This window comes from Panthera tigris, chromosome B1, assembly GCF_018350195.1.
Source record: "Panthera tigris isolate Pti1 chromosome B1, P.tigris_Pti1_mat1.1, whole genome shotgun sequence".
In the NCBI taxonomy this organism is placed as follows: Eukaryota; Metazoa; Chordata; class Mammalia; order Carnivora; family Felidae; genus Panthera; species Panthera tigris.
The window spans coordinates 26,350,085-26,374,175 of record NC_056663.1 but is presented as its reverse complement, the minus strand read 5'-3'; the positions used below and the strand labels follow the sequence as shown (position 1 = coordinate 26,374,175).

At 47.1% G+C, this 24,091-nt stretch overlaps 1 protein-coding gene across 1 annotated transcript in view; it reads left to right on the top strand.

The window, feature by feature from the left end:
• The first annotated feature begins 14,110 nt into the window (after positions 1–14,110).
• Positions 14,111–24,091, top strand: part of MFHAS1 (multifunctional ROCO family signaling regulator 1) — a 90,753-nt gene continuing 80,772 nt past the window's right edge. The window contains exon 1 of the mRNA XM_042983111.1: positions 14,111–17,226. Coding sequence (XP_042839045.1) covers positions 14,229–17,226 — 2,998 coding nt within the window. The 5' untranslated portion in view covers positions 14,111–14,228. The remainder of the gene's footprint in view (positions 17,227–24,091) is intronic.

Genomic DNA, 24,091 nt, shown 5'->3' with positions numbered 1-24,091 from the left:
TGGCTTGTGCGGGAACAAAATTCCCTGCACCTGCATCATGGAGGCACTTCCCGTGTGGTCTCGTGAAAGAATAGGTCATGTCAGCTAGACAGACGTGAATAGATATTTTGCATTATATGGATGTCAGGCAGGAAATGAAAATCTGAAGAATCCGAATTCATTAAAGTTAATGATATATTGATGGGGTTAGGGTCTGAGAATTACAGTCCCATGACTTCTCCCGACTTTTTCCAACCTATTTTTTTTTTTAAATATTCTATTAAGGTTAATAGCAGCATCATATATGTAAAATTGCTCTTAACATATATTAATGTTAAAATATTTTAATTAGTTCAGCTAAACTAGCAAATTGGGTCCAATGCCACATAATTGGAAATTTTCCATCATTGATGTGACATATAATTGGTTAACCATTTTAATAAGTTTTTAGCATTTTCTAGCTCTGCGTACATAAACAAACGTCTCCTGTCGCAAAAATCCATATAAATGAGAGAGGAAATAAGAGTATTTACTTCGCATTCCAATATTACAATTGGAAGACATAATAGTATTCACAAACTTGAAGTGTGAGTAAACTGGACAGAATGTAAAATAGAGTTCTCCAGTCACTAGTTCTATAATAGCACTAAGTAAAAGAGCCATCCAAAATATGCATAAATGGAGAATCATAGAATATTAATATTGAATGGAATTTAAAGAGTATATAACTCAGGGGGCCATAATCCACTTTGGATTCTTGAATTGAGAATCTGATAAAAACTATGTATCTTCTCTCTTAAAACATGCATAGAATTTTTATTTAATTTCACATGTTCGTAGACCGTCTGATGCCCCAATTAAGCATCTGAGTAATTCAACTCCCTCCTTTTGTGGTTAATGAAATTGAGAATAATTGTGGCTACATGGCCCACCTACAGTTATAGAGTGAGGTTGGGTAGAGAGTTCACTCTAGTTATAAAGCGATTTCTGCTGTCACTTGGTTGTGAAATGTCTAAGCAAGAGTTGATTTAAAGTGATTCATATGAGAGGTCCTATTGGCCAGAACGTGCCCACTCAGCCTCGGTGTGTCAAATTCTCACAGGCGGGGCCTTCAGGTAGCATATCTGTGTTAACACGGACAAGACATTAAGCGCGGTCCTCCATTCAAATGCTGGGTGAAGACAAGCTAGGGTCTACTACGGGATAACGGCCTGGACTCTCTCTCATGCTTTGAGATTCTTGGTCTCCTTCCCTGCTGTTGACCTTGGCGCCTTTTTTTCTTTTCTTTTCTTTTTTTTTTTTTTTTTAAGTAGGCTTTATGCCCAGTGCGGAGCCCAGTGTAGGGCCTGAACTCAGGACCCTGACTGAGATCAACAGCGGAGCTGAGATCAAAAGACTTATGCTTAACCTACTGAGCCACCCAGCTGCCCTGACCTTGCTGCCTTTATGCCTTCGCCTCCTTCTCCAGAGACCAGCCCTGCAGACCAGGCAGGAGAGGTTAGAGAAATGTGGTGTCAGGAAAGGGAGGAGTAGGGCAGAAAACTCTCTTTACCAGGATTAAAGCTAAGCAGGGGCGCCTGGGTGGCTCAGTCGGTTAAGCGGCCGACTTTGGCTCAGGTCATGATCTCGCAGTCAGTGAGTTCAAGCCCCGCGTCGGGCTCTGTGCTGATAGCTCAGAGCCTGGAGCCTGTTTCAGATTCTGTGTCTCCCTCTCTCTCTGACTCTCCCCCTTTCGTGCTCTGTCTCTATCTCAAAAATAAATAAACGTTAAAAAAAAATTTAAAAAAAAAAAAAAAAAAAGCTAAGCAAAGGCAGCATTCTCAGAACTTCATGTGTTTCAAATATCCTTTGTAGCTGGAAGTGAGAGTTCTGGAAATGTTTTGTATTGTAATCCTAGGCAACCATAGTCCTGATGTTTTTGGAATGTATTTTAAAATGCTTAAAAGTCTCATGCAGCTAATGTAGAGAAACTGCCCATGTAGGATAACAGTTGCAGTTAAGGTGAAGAGGGAAGTTTCGATTGATATTTCAGGTTAAGAGAGGAATTCCTTGTGAATGTATTTGCTCTCAAACAAATAGTAAATTGAAATATAGAAATATAACATTAAAGACAAGAAGTGCTTTTTCTCATTGCTTAAGCAAAATATATGTACTTTTTGGCATGACTTCCTTTTATTTCTTTTTATTATTTTACTTATTTTTTAGACAGAGAGAGTATGAGTGGACCAGAAGCCAGAGGGAGAGAAAGAGAAAGAAAGAGAGAGAGAGAGAGAGAGAGAGAGAGAGAGAGACCTAAGCAGACTCTACGCTCAGCATAGAACCTGACTCAGGGCTTGATCCCACGACTCCGGGATCAGGACCTGAGCTGAAATCAAGAGCTGGACATTCAACTGGCTGAGCCACCCAGGCACCCCTGCATACCTTTCTTTTAAGATATAACTTAATCTAGTGGTAAAGACAATACCTGTTATAGAAAATTTGGAAAACAAAAAAGGAAGAAAATAAAAATTGGTGTAAGTCCAGCAAGCAGAGAAAACAACTACTGACAATTTGATGCATACATTTCCAGGCTTTTTTTTTTCTATTAATGTGCATTTACACTCACAATACATATAAATATATGTAGGTATGTACATATCTATTTACACGAAAGTGAGGTCCCGCTTTATATGAAGAACTGTATCGTGATATTTTCAACAAACGTAACGACATAGGTATTTTTAAAGTTATTACATTTTTTTGGGAAAATAATTGCTAATGGCCACATAGATTCTATACTATAGGTGTGCCAGCATTTACTTAATCATTACTCCATTACTAGAAATCCAGGGTGTTTCCAATTTTCCCCACTTAATACTATTGTATGTGGATCTTTGGGTGCATCTCTATTTCTTCAGAACACTTCCCAGGAGTAGAACATTTCCTTAGGGTTTTGCCAATTATTATTAAAGTTGTGCCAATGTACTCCTAGCTGTAATTTAACCTGTGAGTGCTGTTTCCTTATTCTTCTATTTATACACTGTTTGTTAATTGTTTTGCTTTTTTTGCTCTTTCTTTTTATTGTATTTGTATGCAATGATGGATATTCAGTAAACTTACGGTGGTAGTCATCTTATACACGAGTCAAACAATTATGCTGTATACTTTAAGCTTACACAGTTATGTATATAAATTACATCTCAAAAAATGGAAAACAAAGATCAGTATAAATACATAAAATCTATGGTGGTTTGATAGGCTAAATATGGTCTACAATTTTAATTTTCATCACTTTGATTACACTTGGATTGAACTACTTTTGAGGGAGCCTGGGTGGCTCAGTCGGTTAAGTGTCCAACTCTTAATTTCGGCTCAGGTCATGATCTCATGGTTTGCGAGTTTGAGCCCCACATCAGACTCTGTGCTGACAGGGCAGAGCCTGCTTGGGATTCTCTGTCTCCCTCTCTCTCTGCCCCTCCTCTGCTTACTTTCTCTCTCTCTCAAAATAAATAAATAAACATTTTTAAAAATTAAAAAAACCTATTTTTCCATATATTTGTTATCTAGAGGTATTTCTTCTAAAAGAGCTATTTTCTGGGGTGCCTGGGTGGCTCAGTTGGTTAAACATCCGACTTCAGCTCAGGTCATGATCCCATAGTTCGTGAGTTTGTGAGTTCGAGCCTCGCGTCAGGCTTTGTCCTGACAGCTCAGAGTCTGGAGCCTGCTTTAGATTCTGTGTCTTCCTCTCTCTCTACTCATTCTTACCTCGTGCTTTGTTTCCCTCTTTCTTTCAAAAATAAATGAACATTCAAAAAAGTTAAAAAGCTGTTTTCTTTGCATTTTTTATTATGGTATTCATTGTTTGCAAACTGATTTCTAGGAATTCCTTATATATCTTGATATATAAACCCTTGATATACAAACCCTATGTTACATGTATTGAAAATATTTCCCGTTTTTCATTTTCTTTAGCTTGCGATGGCACTTTTATCCTATCATGTATCACGAAATGGTACCTGTATCTCCAAATTTATTTGAGCTGAACTACTTTACGGTGGGGGCGGCCCTCATTGTATTTACCTAATAAGATGAATGGAGGGGACACATATGGAGGGTTTTCTGAGTTAATAGTGAAGTTTTGAATTAAAGTCCTCAGCACCTCTGGTTTCTCAAAGATATTTCCATTCTAATTGCTGAGATTATACATTGTCTCAATAAACCCACGAATTATAGTTTCAGAAGCAGTCGTAACACAGAATCTGGTTGTATTGGTCCCCACGTTGTCTTTTTAAATGCTGTTGGGACTGTCTTCGAACAGTCTTACATGGCTGGCTGCAGTCAGAAAGGCTTCTAGTTCATAATTATATTCTTACTCTGCTTTTCTCTAGGCAACCTTGGCCTGAAGCCTATCTCCTTCTTGCTCTCATTGCACTTTCTTCAAAGGCTGCAAGAACCGAACATACTTTCACATATTCTCCTTTGTTTCCAGGACCATTCACTTCTCACCCCATCTGCTTTGACATAACCATTTTCTTTAATGGTCTGTAACTTGCAAACTCACTCTCAGATACAAATTTCTATGCTAAGATTCTGCTGTTTCAAAAAGAAGCCAATTCAAGGTGCTCTGGCAAAAGCAGGGGATTTATGGTAAGTCTTTAGGGCAGGGAATGTAGCCAAGACTCATGAATCCCAGGCAAGAAACCAAAATGTTGTTGGAAATTCAAGATATTATGCTCTCTCTCTTATATCTGCTATCATTTTATGTCTGCCTTTTCCTTTCATGGTGGACTGGCTTTCCTCTCCTCCCACGTCCCTCTGATAGTCCAGAGACAGCTGCTCATGGTTTCCAGCTTAACATCTGGATCCACAGAAAGACTAACTTGCTCAGTCCTCAAGGGTAGCAGAATGTGCTGCCCCAGAATATGTCACTTGAGCAGAAGGATTATTATGAGCTGAAGGCGATTGAAAAGCAGATACAAGAAAAGCTTGTATCTTGCCTCAAAGTAGGACAGACAGTTACAAAGGTATCCCTCTCTACCAGGCAGGGCAAAGGTTAATCCCTGGGGACAACTGTAGACCCTCATCAATGGGGAAAGCAGTGATTTAAATGTGCATGTCAATCCCACTGCCCCTCGCTGGTCCTCCCACATCTTTCTTCTGTCTTCAGCTAAAGATGCTATATAAGCCATAGTAGTCAGCCACAGCTTTGAATTACTCCCTCTCCTCTGGGTATCTCCTGTTTATACACGAAGTATACATGTTCATAACTTCTGTTTGTTTTTCTCTTGTCAATCTATCCTTTATTATTACAGGGGCCTCGGCCAAGAACTCGGGAGGAAACAGGGAAAATTCTTTTTCCTCCCTCACAAACTTAAACTCCTAGGATAAAGCTCCTATAATTTTTTCCAGTTAATCTTGGGGCAAATTTTTATTTCATTTGTATACATCACGTTAAACCTGTTTTAAAAGGCGTATTTTAAAAAGCCAATGTTAAAAAAAAAAGATGAAGGATCAATTTAATATTCTGTGCTAGAAAAAAACCCCAAATTCCTAATGCATAAACCTCATCCTCTTAGTTTTGAAAATGTAAATTAAATGTCAATATGATTGTAGTCCAGAACCACAAAGACCATCAAACAGTATTATATCTTACAGAGGAAGGGAAAAGCTTCCTCAAATTGTTCTTTAACATCTGAAGAGCCACTGTCCTTTGGGAACAAAGGAACAAAACTTAGGATTCTGTTAGACTTCCTCAAATCTGCTCTGAGAATTCTGAAAAGGACAGTAGCTTTTGAAGACTGTCTTAACCAACTTAGACAAGACTGTATTTTTCCACCTAGATGAAGACAACATAGACAGAAGCCCTCTTCAGTTATCTTGTATTCAGGTACGCTGCACTGAGCCTTATGGAAATATTTATTGGATGAATAATGAAGCCATGACCAACTGTGATGCTTATATTTCGACACACTGTAGTTTCTTATATTTACATGGCATTATTCCAAGACATTTCACCATTTCATAGGATGAAGAAGTTTAGGTAAGGAATCAGGTTTTATTGTTCTGTATTACAGAAGAGGAAACAGAAACTCCTTTTGGCTACAGGAGTAATAAAACATCAGGAAGAACATAAATGGTGACTTTGGCTTTCCTGTCTTTTAATAAGTACATGGCTTTATTTAAAAAAAATTTTTTTAATCTTTATTTATTTTTGAGAGAGAGAGACAGACAGACTGCAAGTGGGGGAGAAACAGAGAGAAAGAGAGACACAGAATCCGGAGCAGGCTCCAGGCTCTGAGCTGTCAGCAAAGAGCCCGACGTGGGGCTCAAACTTGCGAACCTTGAGATCATGACCTGAGCTGATGTTGGACGCTTAGCCAACTGAGCCACCCAGGTGCCCCTAAATACATGGCTTTATTATAACAATAATAAAAACTGTAGTTCTTTGGGAAGACTTCTTATTTTTTTAATGCTAATTTTTTTGAGAGAGAGAGAGACTGTGCACATGAACAGGGGAGAGGGGCAGAGAGAGAGGGAGAAAGAGAATCCCAAGCACGTTCTGCACAGTAATCGTGGAAATCAAGAGTCAAATGCTGAACAGAGTGAGCCACCCGGGCACCACAACTTTGTATGATCTACTTTGGTGCCATGCTGGGCTTCATGATGTGTGTTTTGTGTCACTGTAGATGTCCCCGTGGACTGTTTTCATTTTAGAAATACAATGTTTCACAAGGAGGAGGCAATATGCCTGTGCCATTTATTTGAAACTAGCAGTTAACTAAATTTGAAAATGAAATTAAATGAAAATATTTTAAAAAATGAAAACTATTTTTTGGAGGGGCCCCTGGGGGGCTCAGTGGGTTAAGCGTCTGACTCTTGATTTTGGTTCAGTTCGTGATCTCCAGGTTCACGATATCACGCCCCGAGGGGGGCTCTGTGCTGACAGCGTGGAGCCTGCTTGGGGTTCTCCAACCGCCCCCTCCCGCCCCTCCCCTGCTCTCTCTCTCTCTCTCTCTCTCTCAAAATAAATTTTAAAAAATGAAAAATATTTTTCAAAACTATGCAGACAGAAGCAAAGTCTTAAGCCATCTGTCCCCCTGTCACCAAATCCCATGAACAAACTTACTACATTTCAGGCTAGGAACTGAAACTACTCCCAGACCTGTATAGGCTGGACACACACCATCCTCGGAGAGGGCACAGAACCTGAAACCACCCGATTGTCGCTCGGGTCTGCTGGAGTGCTGCCTTGTTCTCCCTTTCGCAAAGGATGCACCATACGGTGGCTCCCTGTTCCTGGCTCACCTTCAGCATTAGGCGCGAAAGGGGTGGGAGGGGGCATCCTCTCTGCTCTTCATCCTCCCTCTTCCCTCCTCCAAGTGCCAAGTGTTCTACAGTCAGCTCCATTTGCCGTAACTATTTCACAGATGTTTTTCATTTGTCTCTCTCTGGAATGATTTGCCTTCTTTTTTTCCGAAAGAGGATGTCTGCAACAGGACTTGGGCTGAGAACGAAGAGGGGTGGGGTGGGGGTTCAGGGACACCGCTACTTACAGACCCCCCCCAGGGCAAGTTCTAGAATTCTAGGTGGCATTGTGGCCAATCCTTTGGCCCTCAGTGAAATAGTCTGGATCCTGCAGAATATCTTCAGCTGAAAGTACTTCCAACGGATGCTAAAAATACATTGCAGTTTATTTTCCTCAGTAGGGAGCATATGTGTTCCTGTTTGACCTGGAAACACAAAGAGATCCAATGTTAAATTGAATGCTGCCCGTTCCAAGATAAATTTGTTTTCTGTAGAGCCGGGGAAAGAAAAAACAACGGACATATTGGTACAATTTTGCCTTTGCTCTCTGGGGGAGTCAGTGTCTTGAACACATTTTTTTTTTTTTTTTTTTTTTTTTATGCTCTGTTGGTAGTTAAGTGACCACTCAGACTTCTTAGCCAATGCTGATATATGCTGGCTTGCATTCAAATCAGATGGTGAGTCCAAAGAGGGGTAAGAAAAGTTTAAGTTTTTTTCCCCCTAAACAAAAGATGACAGATTCTTCATACTTAATCTTACCTTGATAATTTAGTTTTCTACCTTCTTCATTTTTTCCCCCTTAATGCTCTTCCCAAAAGACAGAATCTGAAATGCCTTCCATAGTATTATGGACACTTGTATTAAATCCTTTCTCTCCAAATAGACAAACAAGTCAAACACAGCTTATCTACAAATGGCAGACACATTCTGTTTCCTGCTGTAACATTTAAGAACAGATGTTAAACCCATTTCTTGTAGTTTCGAGATAGTGTTTGTTTAGAGATTTCACTTGTCCAATATGGCATTCTTCAATGCTGTAAGAGCAAAGTTCAATTTCTCCAGCTGGTACCACTTCTCTATAGCTTAAAATACACAGTCGGCTGACAGCGAACAAGGCCCATTCCTCTCCCCAAGAAATAGCACAGTGATTAAAACATAAGTTTTGGACTCTGCCTTCTGTGGAGTCTGGACTCTGCCACTCGATAGCTCTACCTTCATTTTCCTCCATCTATAAAATGAGGAGAAAAGTGGATGAGGCTTTGGTGAAGATTATGTGAAGCCTTGCATGAAACGCTTACAGAGCAGTGTCTGAGCACATAGACAACCTTTAATACACGTTAGTTACTATTACGAGTGATTATTCTTTGATATCTTGGTTAGTCGTGCCCAGTACCTTCCAAGATCCTCTGTGGCTAAACTGTCCTATGCCAATTCTTAAGCCATGCTTTCTTCCTGTTTTAAAAAGATTTTATTTTTAAATAATCTCTACACCCAACACGGGGCTTGAACCTACAACCCCAAGATCAAGAGTCACGTGCTCCATCAACTGAGCCAGCCGGGCGCCCCCTTAAGGCTTTATTTCTAATCCTCTTCTGCATGACAAGCCTAAAACCTTCTTTGCCTCTTTCCGGTTTTCCCTTGATATCCCCTGCTTCTATCTCCAGCAAAACCAAACCAAGAAGGGTATGGCTTGACTAAAATCACGGAGGTGAGATTTTCTCTTATTTGCCTGTAGCCAGGTCCAAAGGAGCATTTTTGTTGCTATTGTTTTTCCAAACAAAATACTAGCTGGATGTAAAATTAGAAGAAAGGAGAACGTGGGAAGACCTTCCCTCTTGTCATGATAAAGGCAGCATATACTCGGCCTCTCCAGACTTCAAGGAGAGAAGTAAATTTTCTCATGCAATGCTGTAACTCTAGGTTACCTAGACAGCCAGTTTCCATTCTCCAAAGCCAGTTCAAACCTCAAGCCCACGAATGTCCTGAAATCAGAACTGTTTTGAAAGTCTAAAGCCGCCGAAGCAAGTAAAGTGATACGTTTCCGGGAAGCTGAGGGTTCTGAACTCCTGAAAGGTAAGGAGAAAGCAAGAAAAAGGGGTCTTTTGGAAGACCAAGTGTGTTAGCTAACTGTGCTGTCCTAGAAATGGCCTGCTTTTAGGTGCAGGATGTCTCCTGTCCTGGAAAACCCCTCCGTCTTGGGCACACGGGGACACGTGGTTATCTTAGAATAAAGACTTGATTAAGCTGTGGTGGATAACATTAAAATTCAGTGGAAACAGGTACTCACATGATTTTCCAAATGTACGCATTTTTTTTAAGATTTTTTTTTATTATTAAGTAATCTCTATGCCGAAAGTGGGGCTCTAACTCATGACCCTGACATCAAGATGCATGTGCCCCTCTAACTGAGCCAGGCAGGTGCCCCCAAATCAAGGATTAAAAAAAATTTTTTTGATGTTTATTCATTTTTGAGAGAGAGAGAGAGAGAAAGAGAGAGCATGAGCAGGGGAGAGGCAGAGAAAGAGGGAGACACAGAATCCGAAGCAGGCTCCAGGCTCTGAGCTGTCAGCACAGAGCCCGACACGGGGCTCGAACCCACGAACTGCGAGATCATGACCCGAGCCGAAGTTGGACACTCCGCTGACTGAGCCACCCAGGTGCCCCAGCATTTTTAATATAACTAGAGAAACATAAACAGGAAATATTTTCATAAGAAGCTATCCATAATCGAGGCAAGTCCTAGCCGGTTTGTCCATGTGGTTGTAGCAGTGGTTCCTTTCACAGCCTTATTCTACTGGCAAACCCGATTCCTACAAGGAAATAGTCAGCCTTTGTAAGGCTCTTTTTGAAAACCCAAGACTTAACGTGACACCAAATATCCCATGGGCCAAGGAGGGAGCAAATTTCCAAATGGAGTTGCCTAACACTATTCACAACGGGAAGCCATGGAAGAAGGGTGAGGTCACCTTTAGGGAGCGATGCTGCTGGCCCGGTGGGGATGGAAGCCAGATTACCAGGCCCAAAGAGGGGACCAGTGGAGAGGAGCCTGACCACTGGCCCCAGACCACTTATGTAAGTCATGCGACAGGGAGAAGAAGTAAAGCAATGAGATAACAGCTAGCGGGTCAGCAAGGTCAAGAGGAAAATCTGGCAAGACGGAAGAAAGTTGAGTATGTTGAAGACAGAGCAGAAGATATCAGAGACGAAGGCTTATTTGGAACTTGTTGCTGGTCTTAGCGAGGGGGGTAAGAGGAGAGTACCCCTGCCACCGGGGCCCTTTACACCATGACTGACAGCCACATCTTTCAAGGCCTCGCTTAAGACGCAGCCTCCTCAAGCGTGACCTCCCTTTCCCCGGAAGCAACAACGGGTGCCCTAGGAGAGGCTACACTCTGGGAGGAAGCCCTACGCGTAGAATGCCATTGCCATCACATGGCAGCGGTGAAAATGAAATGCTTTTAGGAAAACCCTAACGTGCAGGACCACCCCTAACTTTTGCAGCGCCTGGGGCAAAACAATAAACAGAGGTCCATATTCTATATGCCTAAATATCTAAATGTGCTACATTTAGCTGACAATTGTGGCATATCCACGCGCCCCCCACCCCCATCCTAACGTGGGCTCCATCCAACACAGGGAGGGGACTGGGACTGGCACACACAGACGGCCATCCACACCCTGGAGGCGAGGGATATACACAGCAGCAACTCCTGAATGACTAGGCAGGACTGTGTCCACCTTCCCCAGCTGTTTGCACCAGGAATTTAGCGTTCTTCATACCAAAAGTGTTCTAGAAGGTTGAAGGGGCATGTCCATATTCCTCACTGGCCCATCAGAAACTTTTCCACAAGGGGTGTGTGTGGCTAGAGGAGGACCAGATGTGCCAGGGTTGGGTGCCCAACCTTGTGTGGATTTAAGAGCCATACTGGACACAATTTATTTTCCCGGAGTTTTATTTTATCGTTGCATTCTCCTGATTTGACTCTTTAGTTTTTAGCATAATGACTCTCAAAGAGCTCTTGAAGCAGACATTACAAGGCTTCCTGCATGACTGACCCCAACAACACAGAGTAGGTGGAGGGGCTCAGAAAGGTGTATTCCTGCTGAGATTTCACACCAGGCTTTAGTGTTGCAGGGAGGGCTGAGAGGTCCCAAACAGGGCACTCTCTAGCCCTCTCAGCTCTAGTTATCAGATACAGAAAATCACAGGTTATCTCCTGACAAAGGAGAGCACCGTCTTCAAAGACATGGAAGTCTTTTTAAAATGGAAGTATAATTTTCTGATGGCTTCTAAAGGGGAACAGCTTAGAGGCCCCTGGGTGGCTCAGTCACTTAAGTGGCTGAGTACGGCTCAGGTATGATCTTAGGGTTCATGAGTTTGAGCCCTGCATCGGGCTCTCTGTTGACCGCTCAGAGCCTGGAGTCTGCTTTGAATTTTTTGTCTCCCTCTCTCTCGGTCCCTCCACTGATCACACTTACTCTCTCTCTCTCTCTCTCTCTCTCTCAAAAATAAACATTAAAAAAATGTAAAGGGGAACAGCTCAGTACAGGTCATTTAGATCTACTCCAAACCACTTTAAGACTTCAGGTTAGCCACTGAAAGTGGGGTAGGGAACTCATGCCTTCTCCAATCTCCTTCCTGAGCCCGAGCTTCACATATGGGTTGGAAGGAGCTAAAGGTGGAGAATTTAGGGTCTGAAGAACACCGTGAAGATGATGCACCAGGGGGATCACCCACATGGGGGGTTGGCAAACCCGGCTCTGCCCTTTACCTAGCTGGCTGATTGAAAAGTTGCTTATTTGGGGCCTGTTTACTCTGCTGGAAAAAAAAAAAAAAAAAAAAAAGGTCAGTGTAGGTCATCTAGAGTGTTTCTTGGGCTGAGAGGCTGGAGGAATCCTTGGGCAATTTGATCTCCTAGGAAGTTTCTTCAGAACACAGCTCAGTTCTCCCTTCTGACTACCTACATTTCACCTGTGGTGTGGGAGAGGCCTGGCCCCAGAAGCACCCGCCAGTTACAAGATGTAGGACCAAGGCTTGATAACCATCCCTGGGGCAGATTTCCAGACTAAGACGTTCAACAGCTCTCTTTGAAGAGACAAACTATTACTACCTGGATAACTGCACCAAAGACGGGTCCGCAAATGAGAGCAATGACATGTGAAGGGAGAACAATTAGTGCGCTAAGTGGCGCATTTAAACCATGGTGCATTTAACCAATCACATTTAGTCTTGCATCTGAAAACTATTTGCTTCGTTATTAACCAATTCAGAGGCCGTGATGGAAGTGATATCAGATACCTAATGGGTTTTGAGGTTTTGGTAATTTTTTTTTTAATGTTTATTCATTTTTTTTGAGAGACAGAGACAGATCCCAGTGGGGGAGGGGGACACAGAATCCCAAGAAAGCAGGCTCCAGACTCAGGGCTGTCCGCTCAAAGCCCCACGCTCCGCTCGAACCCACAAGCTGTGAAATCATAACCTGAGTCCAAGTCGGAGGCTTAACCGACTGAGCCACGGAGGCGCCCCGAGGTTTGGGTAAATTCTGAAGATATTACTTACTTAGTGTAGATGTGATCTCAAGGAAACGTCCTAACAGAGGAAAAATAAACCTTAAAAACGAGCACTGGGCTGTGCATTTTGCCTGGAAACGGCTGCCATTTTCTTGAACTAACAGTAAAAGTACTGTGCGATGGGGATATGGGATTTGTTTCACGGGGTCGTTGTGGGGATAAATGGGATACCCTACATGAAAAGCCCTTGCATTGCGTACCCCAGCCCCCCAGCCCCTCCCCGACTCCCCAACTCCGGCCAGGAGCCTGCTCCAAGTCTTCCCCAGGAGAGCTGAGAACGTCTGTCTCCGTCAGCCTGGCACAAAATAGGGCCTCAACAAATATTTACCAAATGAACGAACGGTTGCCTGCTTTAGTCCTTTTGTTTAGTCACACTCTCGTTCTAAGCTCCTACAACGCAACCCAGGCCCCCGAATCCCGCCAGCTCCATCACAGTGTGGATGCTGGGTCAGGGGAAGGGGAAGGACGGTAAAGAAATGAGCAAGGGCGGCCCCCGGACCTGACCCAGGAGGGGAGAAAAAGGAATCCTTAGAGGCGCGGGGCCAACAAAGAGCCAGACGCAGGCCAGCCCCACCGGGAAAACCCCGAAGCCCGGATCCGTAGCCAGGGCCGGCTCCCCGCGCGCGCCCGGCCGAGCGCGGTCCCCGTCCCGGGCCCGCACCCGCGGGCGCCTCCGGCCCCGCAGCCGCCGCTCGCCCAGCGGCTCCCGCCCCCGGGGCGGTGCCGGGAACACGCGGCGCCTCCGCCGGTCACGTGGGGGCCGCTCCGCCGGGCGGCGCTGCCGCTTCCCGATCGCGCCCTCCCAGCGCCGGGGACGCGGCGCTCGCGCTCCCGCCCGAGCCCGGGGAAAGCGGAGACAAGGAGGCGCCGCCGCCCCCTCCTCCCGGCTGCGCGCCGGCCCTGCGCCCGCAACATGCCGGCCGCGGAGCCGAGCGCCGCCCTCCTCCTGGAGCTCGCGGAGGCGACGACGCTGCCGGCCGCGGGGCCGCGGCTGCGAGGGTAGCGGGGCCGGAGTCGGCACCGAGGCGCCGCGAGGCGGGCAGAGCGGGAGGAGGAGCAGCAGGCATCTTCCGCGGCGCGGCGGGCGGCGGCCCTGCTGCCCCGGCGCGCCCATGGCCGGGGCGCGAGGAGAATGCGAGCTGCGCTGCCCGCCGGCCGCCGCCGCCTCCCCCCGCGCCGCGCGCTCGGCGCCCCCCGGAGCTGCTCGCGTCGCCGCCGCCGCCCCCCAGCTGCGGGCGCCCCGCCGCTGGCTGCGCTAGGACCCTCAGCCGCCGGTCGCCGAGGGCTGGTGGGAAGGGAGGGGCGAGAGGGCCCGGGAGACTGGCGCCCGCCCGGGCGCAGCGCGGCATGTAGCTGCGGGCGCCGGCGCGAGGGTGTCGGCCCGGGGCCCCGCCATGGCTGGGAAGGACAGTGGGAACCTGAAGACGGTGAGGCTGTGGCGGGACGCCGCCCTGCGCGCCAGGAAGCTGCGGAGCAACCTGCGCCAGCTCACCCTCAGCGCGGCCGGGGGCTGCCCGGGGGCCGGCGCCGAGCAGCTCGACTCCCCCGACGCCCCGCAGCTCGTGCTGCCGGCCAACATCGGGGACATTGAGGTGCTGAACCTGGGGAACAACGGCCTGGAGGAGGTGCCCGACGGGCTGGGCTCGGCGCTGGGCAGCCTGCGCGTCCTGGTCCTGCGCAGGAACCGCTTCGCCCGGCTGCCCCCGGCCGTGGCTGAGTTGGGCCACCACCTCACCGAGCTGGACGTGAGCCACAACCGGCTGACCGCCCTGGGCGCGGAGGTGGTGAGTGCCCTGCGGGAGCTGCGCAAGCTCAACCTCAGCCACAACCAGCTGCCCGCCCTGCCGGCCCAGCTGGGGGCCCTTGCCCACCTGGAGGAGCTGGACGTCAGCTTTAACCGGCTGGCGCACCTGCCCGACTCCCTCTCCTGCCTCTTCCGCCTGCGCACCCTCGACGTGGACCACAACCAGCTCACTGCTTTCCCGCGGCAGCTGCTGCAGCTGGCGGCCCTGGAGGAGCTGGACGTGTCCAGCAACCGGCTGCGGGGCCTACCTGAGGATATCAGTGCCCTGCGTGCCCTCAAGATCCTCTGGCTGAGCGGGGCCGAGCTTGGCACCCTGCCCAGCGGCTTCTGCGAGCTGGCCAGCCTGGAGAGCCTCATGCTGGACAACAACGGGCTGCAGGCTCTGCCCGCCCAGTTCAGCCGCCTGCAGCGACTCAAAATGCTCAACCTCTCCTCCAACCTCTTCGAGGAGTTCCCTGCCGCGTTGCTGCCCCTGGCTGGGCTGGAGGAGCTCTACCTTAGCCGCAACCAGCTCACCTCCGTGCCATCCCTCATCTCGGGCCTGGGCCGGCTGCTCACCCTCTGGCTGGATAACAACCGGATCCGCTACCTGCCCGACTCCATTGTGGAGCTGACGGGCCTGGAGGAGCTGGTGCTGCAAGGGAACCAGATCGCAGTGCTGCCGGACAACTTTGGCCAGCTCTCGAGGGTGGGCCTGTGGAAGATCAAGGACAACCCGCTGATCCAGCCCCCCTACGAGGTCTGTATGAAGGGGATCCCCTACATCGCAGCCTACCAGAAGGAGCTGGCTCATTCACAGCCGGCCGTGCAGCCCCGCCTCAAGCTGCTTCTGATGGGCCACAAGGCTGCAGGGAAGACCCTTCTCCGCCACTGCCTCACGGAGGAGAGAGTGGACGGAAACCAAGGAGGAGGGGACAAGGAAAAGAGCTACCCGCCTGCGGCTCCTTCTGTGAGCAAAGGCATCGAGGTGACCAGCTGGACGGCCGACGCTTCGCGGGGGCTGCGGTTCATTGTGTACGACTTAGCCGGGGATGAAAGTTACGAGGTGATCCAGCCCTTCTTCCTCTCCCCAGGAGCCCTTTATGTGCTGGTGGTGAACCTGGCCACCTACGAGCCGCCCCGCTTTCCCACCACCGTGGGCTCCTTCTTGCACCGGGTGGGGGCCCGCGTGCCTCACGCCGTGGTGTGCATCGTGGGCACGCACGCAGACTTGTGTGGGGAGCGGGAGCTGGAGGAGAAGTGCCTGGACATTCACCGCCAGATCGCCCTGCAGGAGAAGCACGACGCCGAGGGGCTGAGCCGGTTGGCTCGGGTGGTGGACGAGGCCCTGGCCCGGGACTTCGAGCTGCGCTCCGCCAGCCCCCACGCAGCCTACTACGGGGTTTCCGACAAGAACCTTCGGCGGCGCAAGGCCCACTTTCAGTACCTGCTCAACCACCGGCTGCAGATCCTCTCCCCGGTGTTGCCCGTTAGCTGCAGGGACCCTCGCCAGTTACAGCGCCTTCGGGACAAACTGCTCTCGGTCGCCGAGCACAGGGAAATCTTCCCCAATTTACACAGAGTGCTGCCTCGGTCCTGGCAGGTGTTGGAGGAACTGCATTTCCAGCCGCCCCAGGCGCAACGACTGTGGCTGAGCTGGTGGGACTCGGCTCGCCTGGGCCTGCAGGCGGGGCTGACCGAGGACCGGCTGCAGAGCGCCCTTTCCTACCTGCACGAGAGCGGCAAGCTGCTCTACTTCGAGGACAGCCCAGCCCTCAAGGAGCACGTCTTCCACAACCTCACCCGCCTCATCGACATCCTCAATGTCTTCTTCCAGAGGGATCCTTCCTTGCTGCTGCACAAGCTGCTTCTGGGGACCAGCGGCGAGGGTGAGGGCGAGGGGGAAAGTTCCCCGCCGGCGGCGGCGCCCACCCCGGGCCAGGAACTGCTCCGGACCACCCAGCTCCATCACTATGTGGAGGGCTTTCTGCTTCATGGGCTCCTGCCAGCCCATGTCATTCGGTTGCTGCTGAAGCCTCATGTCCAGGCCCAGCAGGACTTTCAGCTGCTGCTGGAGCTGCTGGAGAAGATGGGACTCTGTTACTGCCTCAATAAACCCAAGGGCAAGCCTTTGAATGGGTCCACGGCCTGGTACAAGTTCCCATGCTATGTGCAGAATGACGTGCCCCACGCAGAGGCCTGGATCAACGGGACCAACCTGGCCGGACAGTCTTTTGTGGCCGAGCAGCTGCAGATTGAATATAGTTTTCCCTTTACCTTCCCGCCCGGGTTGTTTGCACGCTACAGCGTCCAGATCAACAGCCACGTGGTACACAGATCGGATGGTAAACTTCAGATCTTTGCATATAGAGGGAAGGTTCCTGTGGTGGTCAGTTACAGACCTGCCAAGGGGGTCTTGCAGCCAGACACTCTGTCCATTGCCAGCCATGCCTCGTTACCAAATATATGGACGGCGTGGCAAGCCATAACCCCCTTGGTAGAGGAACTGAATGTCCTACTTCAGGAATGGCCTGGACTGCACTACACCGTGCACATTCTCTGTTCTAAGTGCCTTAAGAGAGGGTCGCCCAATCCACACGCTTTCCCAGGTAAGTGGAGAGAAAGACGTGGCTCTTCTGTGGGTAAGTGGAGAGAGGGACGTGGCTCTTCTGTGGTAATGTTTTAAGGTGCATTTTTTGAAGATGCCGGTGTTTCATTTGATCGACTGTTTGCTTAACCTCACAGGCTCTCCGGGAAAGTTTTTCAGTGTGAATGCAGGGGGGTTTAGGGACGAGCAAAAGAGAAATAACAGTCGCCAGTGTCATACTCTCCTAATAAAAAAACCCAGACCTCAAAAGCGGGTTCCAGGCCCACTGTTGGATTTTGGATCTCCTTTTCCCTTTTCCCAATTCAGCCTGCCTTCCATGGAAGGAATTTCAGGTGGTTGAACAGAAGATGGATAGCTTCATGCTGAGCCCTGGCTTATTGTGCATATTAGACACATCTCTACGGGGTGCTCGCGGCTTGAGATGTCATTGTCATCATCTTTGGTTTAAATTCAGCGTAATCATAAAGTAAAAATTATCGCTCACTTTTCTTGGGAAATTCTAGAGAAGAATGTTTTGTAAATGGGGTGAATGATGGTTTAGTAAAGACAAAAATTTCAGTCTGTAATGCATGACTAAGTCCTGGGATCACTGTTGCCCAGCACACTCTAAGGCATGGAAGATAGATTACTGAAATCTCTGAGGGGAGTTTCCTCGGGTATTTCCTGCCAGTTTTGTGCTTTAGAGATGTCTAAAGGTTTGGTTTTTGCTAAGCGTTAGAGCTTTTTGGAAATACTTTGTGAGAGATGGAAGGGACAAAAGGCTGGCAAGAGTTTTATGGTTTTTTGTTTTTTTTTTTTTTTCCTTTTTCTCTTTTGGGGACTGTTTTGCAATAGCCGTTTTTCTGTTTTACTTTTTTAAAGCATTGTAGGTGAGTGGGAGAATTCCAGAACTGGTGGTGTGGGATTTTTTGAGCCTGGTTAATTGATACCCTGAGTCTTTAGCTGGGAATGTGTCCATTTTTCACACTAGAGCATTCTTTAAACAACTCCGGCTTTTGGGGAGCAGGTATGGTTAACAGCATTCCAGGCGTCGTAGGGACAAGCCCAGTGACAGCATCATGGCCAGTTTCCCCCCCTCAGTCTCCACCCCCGGGGTACATTGAGCTGTGATGAAATGGAAGACCGCATGCCATTCTGATCTTTGTCCTAGTCTGAATGCAGCTCCTAATAGTGTCAGGAAGCAATCGGACACCAATATTTCCAAAGGTAACCTCTTCCTGCTGCCCTAGATCTAGGCTGAGTTTAATTCTTCAGCCTGAAAAAAGCCACCGTATTCAGTTACCGCCAGTCAATTGAGCTGTCCATTCGGAATGATTATCTGGTGTCATGTCATTGTCCGTGACTCTTCAGTTTGTTTTACATTTGCCTTGGTGCCTTCCTCATGAAAGCAAACACTTCTTTATTGTGTTACTAGATTGAAGAAAGTGGTTACGAGTTACATAGTCACAGAGTAGCTCATTGAAGGAGCTGCCCAAAGCTGATTCATAATCCAAAGATGAAGCATTAATAAATCTGTTCCTATCAACAAAGGGGAAGACACAGGTTATTGGACAAGCAAAGCTCCGGGCAGGGGAGTTCCAGGAAATTTGAGGAGTACACCATGAGGCCAGAATTTTTTCTTTTTTTTCTAACCTCAGATCTCCATTTTTTAACAGTCATAAATTCCACAAGCAAAGCACGTACCGTGTGCCAGGCTACGGAAACCGAGAGCCCATTCTCTTGCTATTGTTTTGCCTGCGCGTCTTTCAAAGGAGGCACACCTGGTTTGCGATGTAGGCCGTAAGGAGAAGATGATTTTCTCAACGTAGAAAACAAATAAATGGTTGAAAACCATCGAATTGTATTATATATCGAGTAAGAGTAAATCATAAGTTGGTTTTGTGCTAGAGATTACGCACGTCTGGCTTATACATGGTCTGAGAACTAAGTTAATCTTTTTCGCTTCATTTAGGATTGTATTTCTTTGAAAAGTAGCAAAGGGCACAGAGTAGTGGAAGAAAATGATTATGGGTAATTCATGACGTTAAGAAGACAGAGAAGTAACCGTATGGTGACAGATGTTAACTAGACTTACTGCGGCGATCATTTTGCAAGGCACGCAAACACTGAGTTGTTACGTTGTTTACCTAAAACTAATACTATACGTTAAATACACCTGTAAGTAAATAAATAAATAAGTAAATAAAAGAAGATGGGAAGAAACCCATTTTCCTCTTTCAGATTCGTCCGTGACAGCACTCATTTGATACTATTTGTTAACAATTCTGAAAGACTTGGGAAGAGCTGAGATAATAAATAACTAGAAGATATTGTAGGAACAGAATTATAATGTTGGGTGCTCAGTTAGTTAGGGGTGGTGCAGTCGGTTGGGCGTCCGACTTCAGCTCAGGTCACGATCTCGCGGTCCGCGAGTTCGAGCCCCGCGTCGGGCTCTGGGCTGATGGCTCAGAGCCTGGAGCTTGCTTCCGATTCTGTGTCTCCCTCTCTCTCTGCCCCTCCCCCGTTCATGCTGTGTCTCTCTCTGTCTCAAAAATAAATAAACGTTAAAAAAAAAATTTTTATAAAAAAAATATGTTTGAGCCCCTAGGTTTTATTAAAATGTATTTTAACTCAGCAGAAACTTTCTTTAATCTACTGGCAGCCCCTCGAGTCTCTTTAAGAAGTCGTTTTGCATTTTAGGGAAGTTAAAACAATTTGTTACTTAGTTTTACATTCAGTTAAAGTGTCAAACTCCCCTGTAAAGTCTTAACAATTTTAGATAGGATGGTGTGAAATTGAAGGAGAATGTTTTGTGGACCGTTTGCTTGTACATGTGTGAGGCAATTTTAAGTGGTTAGTTTTTAAAATCAGTACTTTTTAATACAAATGACTTGATCAAAAATCTGTCAGAGGAATTTGAGACCCATCAGAATGAAGTTTAGTGGGGAAAAAAATTCATTTATTGTTTTCAGTGGTGAAAGACTGGATTTTTAATTTTTTCAACTTTAGGACATTAAAATAAGTAGTAAATTACTGTCTCCCTTGATTTTATACAAAAAAAATGTAAAGTTGCACTACAATCTCTTAAAGTTTATTTTGGCCGGGAGGGGGAGGGGGGGAGTCTGTTTTGGCCCCATTCAATGTCAGTAGGGCATTGCATTTTCTGGCCTGAGCTGCACCAATGTCATTGACCTAGACAGACATAGTGCTGGATTTCTCTTTTCTGATTTTAGTCTACAAAAGAAATGTGATGTTTTGGAAAATTCTCAGCCAACAACCACTTGGCTTTAAAAGTTCTAGTGAAAAAAAGATCCACTTATGTTGTTAGAGAGATTATCTATGTATCTTATTTAAGATGAAAGCATTGGGGCACCTGGGTGGCTCAGTTGAGCATCTGACTTCGCAACAGGTCACTATCTCACGGCTCCTGAGTTCGAGCCCCGCGTCGGGCTCTGTGCTGACAGCTCAGGGCCTGGAGCCTGCTTCTGATTCTGTGTCTCCCTTTCTCTCTGCCCCTCCCCTGCATACGCTCTGTCTCTTTCTCTCCCTCAAAAATAAATAAACATTAAAAAAATTTTTTTTTAATTAAAAAAAAAAAAGACAAAAGTGTTGAGTGACAAGAGATGCTTTTGGAAACTCGGAAGAGGTTAGATAGATCCTAAGTGTATTGGCACATGTTTGCCCGCTTTCACCAGGTACTGACCTGCCAGAATCGGACAGCCAAGTTTCCTCCTCGTGACTTGGTGGGATGTTCTTGTCCTGGAATGGAGTCTCTTCTTGTGGAATATTTATTCATGCTTTTGTTCTTTTCTACCAGCATGCTATCCAAGCCAGAAGCACTGACTACTCCTTCGGTTGGATGATGCATGGCACATTGAGTAAGATGTGGAAGCCAGGATATAGGTCTGAGCAAGACTCTAGTCCCTTGAGAGTCTGTGCAAGTGATTGAGTGAACGAGGTGCGTTTTTAAATTGGAAGAGTGGGCCTTTGTGAGTTGAACTTGGTGTGAATGTAGTTTTTCACTAAATATCCTGTTCTCCAAATCATTAAAGGTCCTGTGTAGGAATAATTAGGAAGCAACCCAGGGCAGGGGACAGACTTCCCACATGGTCGTCTTTATATTTGGTCTGTCTTATTCAGTCAGTGACCTGATGCCTTTCTCCGTCTCCTGAGTGCTTTGTGCCCCTGTTCTGTTTTTTGCACACTGTATACCTCTGAGGCATCCAGCGTATTCTGCCTTGCTCTGCTGGTGTTTCTGTATGTCACAAGATCTCTTTGATTAGGTTGTCCACTTGCTTCCTCTGAGCAGGAGACCTGCCTGAGGCTTGGTGGCTTTTTGTAAGAGCCTCTCAGATGTTTGCAGAATGATTGTTTGCTCTTTTGTGAGAAATACCTTTTTTTTCTTTGTTATTCACGTACTCTGTCAAATTCCCAGGTGGCCCCTGTAGTAGTGATCATCTTGCTTTGTCCTGTGTCCCAACTTCCCTCCTCTGCCCCACAAACGTCCCTCTGGTGTTTCCATTGTGTCTGTATTACTGGTCTTTCCCTTGAATGGGCCCTTCATTGTGACCACTGAAGCAAAGGAGAATTCTTGCCTTATTATAGCTCAGTTTTAGAGTTACTGGAATCTGAGCATGACCTAGTTGTTTGGATTGAATTAGTCATTGTTTTTAATTTCACAAAGGTTATTAAATATCTTTTTAGTTTAGCTTTATTAACATTGATGCCTCTTGGCTTTTATTTTGTGAACTGTCTTCTTTGAACTCTGGAGGGCTTTGTTTCATATAAAAATCAAAACCTTAATCATGCAGTGGGAGAAAGAAATACCATGAAAAATAGAATTCAAAGACTTGAGAGGCCTTGGGAGTATTCAGATTATTTTAAGTATTAGGTGCCTCTTCTTTAGACTCTAGAACAGAATTTCAGGCCCATCTCTGCACAAGTAGTTTAGAATTTCCCTAGAGAAAGTATTTTTTATTCGTGAGCAGATGTTTTATGTCATATTCCGCTGTCTGCTTGTCTTACTCCCCAGTAAACCTCTTCTTTTTGTTCTTAGTCGTTTACTTCATTTTAACACGCAAAAGGTCATCTTGGGGATTAGGTGAGAGAATGCGCTGGGGAAAACAGTTGTTTTCCTGTGTCTGTGGAGAAGCGAGGGAGGGGGCTTCTGTTCTATAATACAGGACAGGAGGGGTGCAGGCTGATATCGGGGTGAACATTTCTGGTTGCTTTCTCCATTCACCCATTAAGTTGCTTCTCTCCATGGAAGCCTGTTTTGATTAAGGACCTGGTCATCCATCTAGTAGGATGCTGTTTTTAAAAAGCCAGGGCAGGTGCTGGCCTCCTCCCTCTCCCTCTCTTGGCTCCTGAGGCTTTGCAGTCCTGTGGCCCGGGGTGGAAAGGAGAGTGGCTCTGTGCTTCTGGGCTCTGTGGAGAGCACCCTAGTAGGGTCTGCTTGGGGCAGGCCCAGGCATCTTGTTGCTCTCCCTGGTTCGGCCGCTGATTGCAAAACCAGTTCCCGGTGGTTGTCAGGTTGACGTTTCTCTGGGGGCTGGCTACCTTCACTGTAGTGGGTTGGGATGGGGAAGCCCCATTTTGGCCTGCATTCCCTAGTTATGCTCTAGCATTGAAGAAGCTGTCCCCTGATCCGTACTTGGCTTCTCACATCCGGGCAGCCGGTAGAACCCAGAGCAATCCGCAGGCACCTCAGACAACCCCAGAACACGTATGATGACGTGTTTTCTGTAAAGACTCTTCCTCCCATGTAAGGTATGGCGGTACATACTATGTAAGGTATGACAGAACCACATGGCTATGGTTCTGTCCCTTCCTCTGAGCTCTGACGTTTCCTATGATGGCACAGCGCTCCCGGACAGGGCCAGGTGCAAGGCTGAGACGGTTGAAGGTGTTCAATAGAGATTGATTACTTTTCAAGAACTCAAGAAACTCTAGTGTTCCATAATCGATTCCTTGGCGAGGTGCTTTTTTGGGTTGTTTATGATGTTCTGGGTCTTAAAGTGTGTATTTTAAGGTAAACGTATACCATTTTCCTGTGTGATGTTTCCGGCACCTGTATTCCTGCCTCCTAGCTCCTACAGGAATGCGGGAGGGGTGGGCATAGGAGCAGCTTACTGGGAGGTCAAGGTGAACAAGTGCAGGAACCAGCTTCAGAAAGCCCTCTTCCACCCGATCTCACGTTTGCTCCCGTCGAGTCAGTGAGCCCTGCCTGCCCCCCCCAAGCGGACTGTTCCCTAACTCGCTCCTTCTGACTCACCCCCAGCCCCCCCTTGACATTGTCCTCTAGACAAAGTGTAGAAGGTGAGGAGAGTGCAGGTGTGGTGCTGGTCCAGGAAGGAAGACGTTTTCCATGGTTCGTACCAGCCGTTTGCCTTCTTCCACCGGCTGTTGCCTTTTCCGTTCCGGGTTAGGGGTGTGGGTTTGAGTTCCTGGAAGGCGGAAGAGTTGCTGGCTGTGACGAAGGCAGATACGTTTTGGCGTGGACCGTGCTGTGGATCAGAACTCCTAGCACCTGGGTGGCTCAGTCGGTTGAGCGTCCTACTTCGGCTCAGGTCATGATCTCGCGGTCTGTGAGTTTGAGCCCCGCGTCGGGCTCTGGGCTGATGGCTCAGAGCCTGGAGCCTGTTTCGGATTCTGTGTCTCTCTCTCTCTTTCTGCCCCTCCCCCGTTCATGCTTTGTCTCTCTCTGTCTTAAAAATAAATAAACATTAAAAAAAATTAAAAAAAAAAAAAAAAAGAAAAGAACTCCCAGACCCCGCTGCCCGCGCACAGGCGTGTTTGTGGAGAGGGAGGAGGAAACGTCTTTAGTTATTTTCAGTTTGGGCACGGAATGCTTGAAAACATTTTCTCGTCTTTCTCAACATACTCTC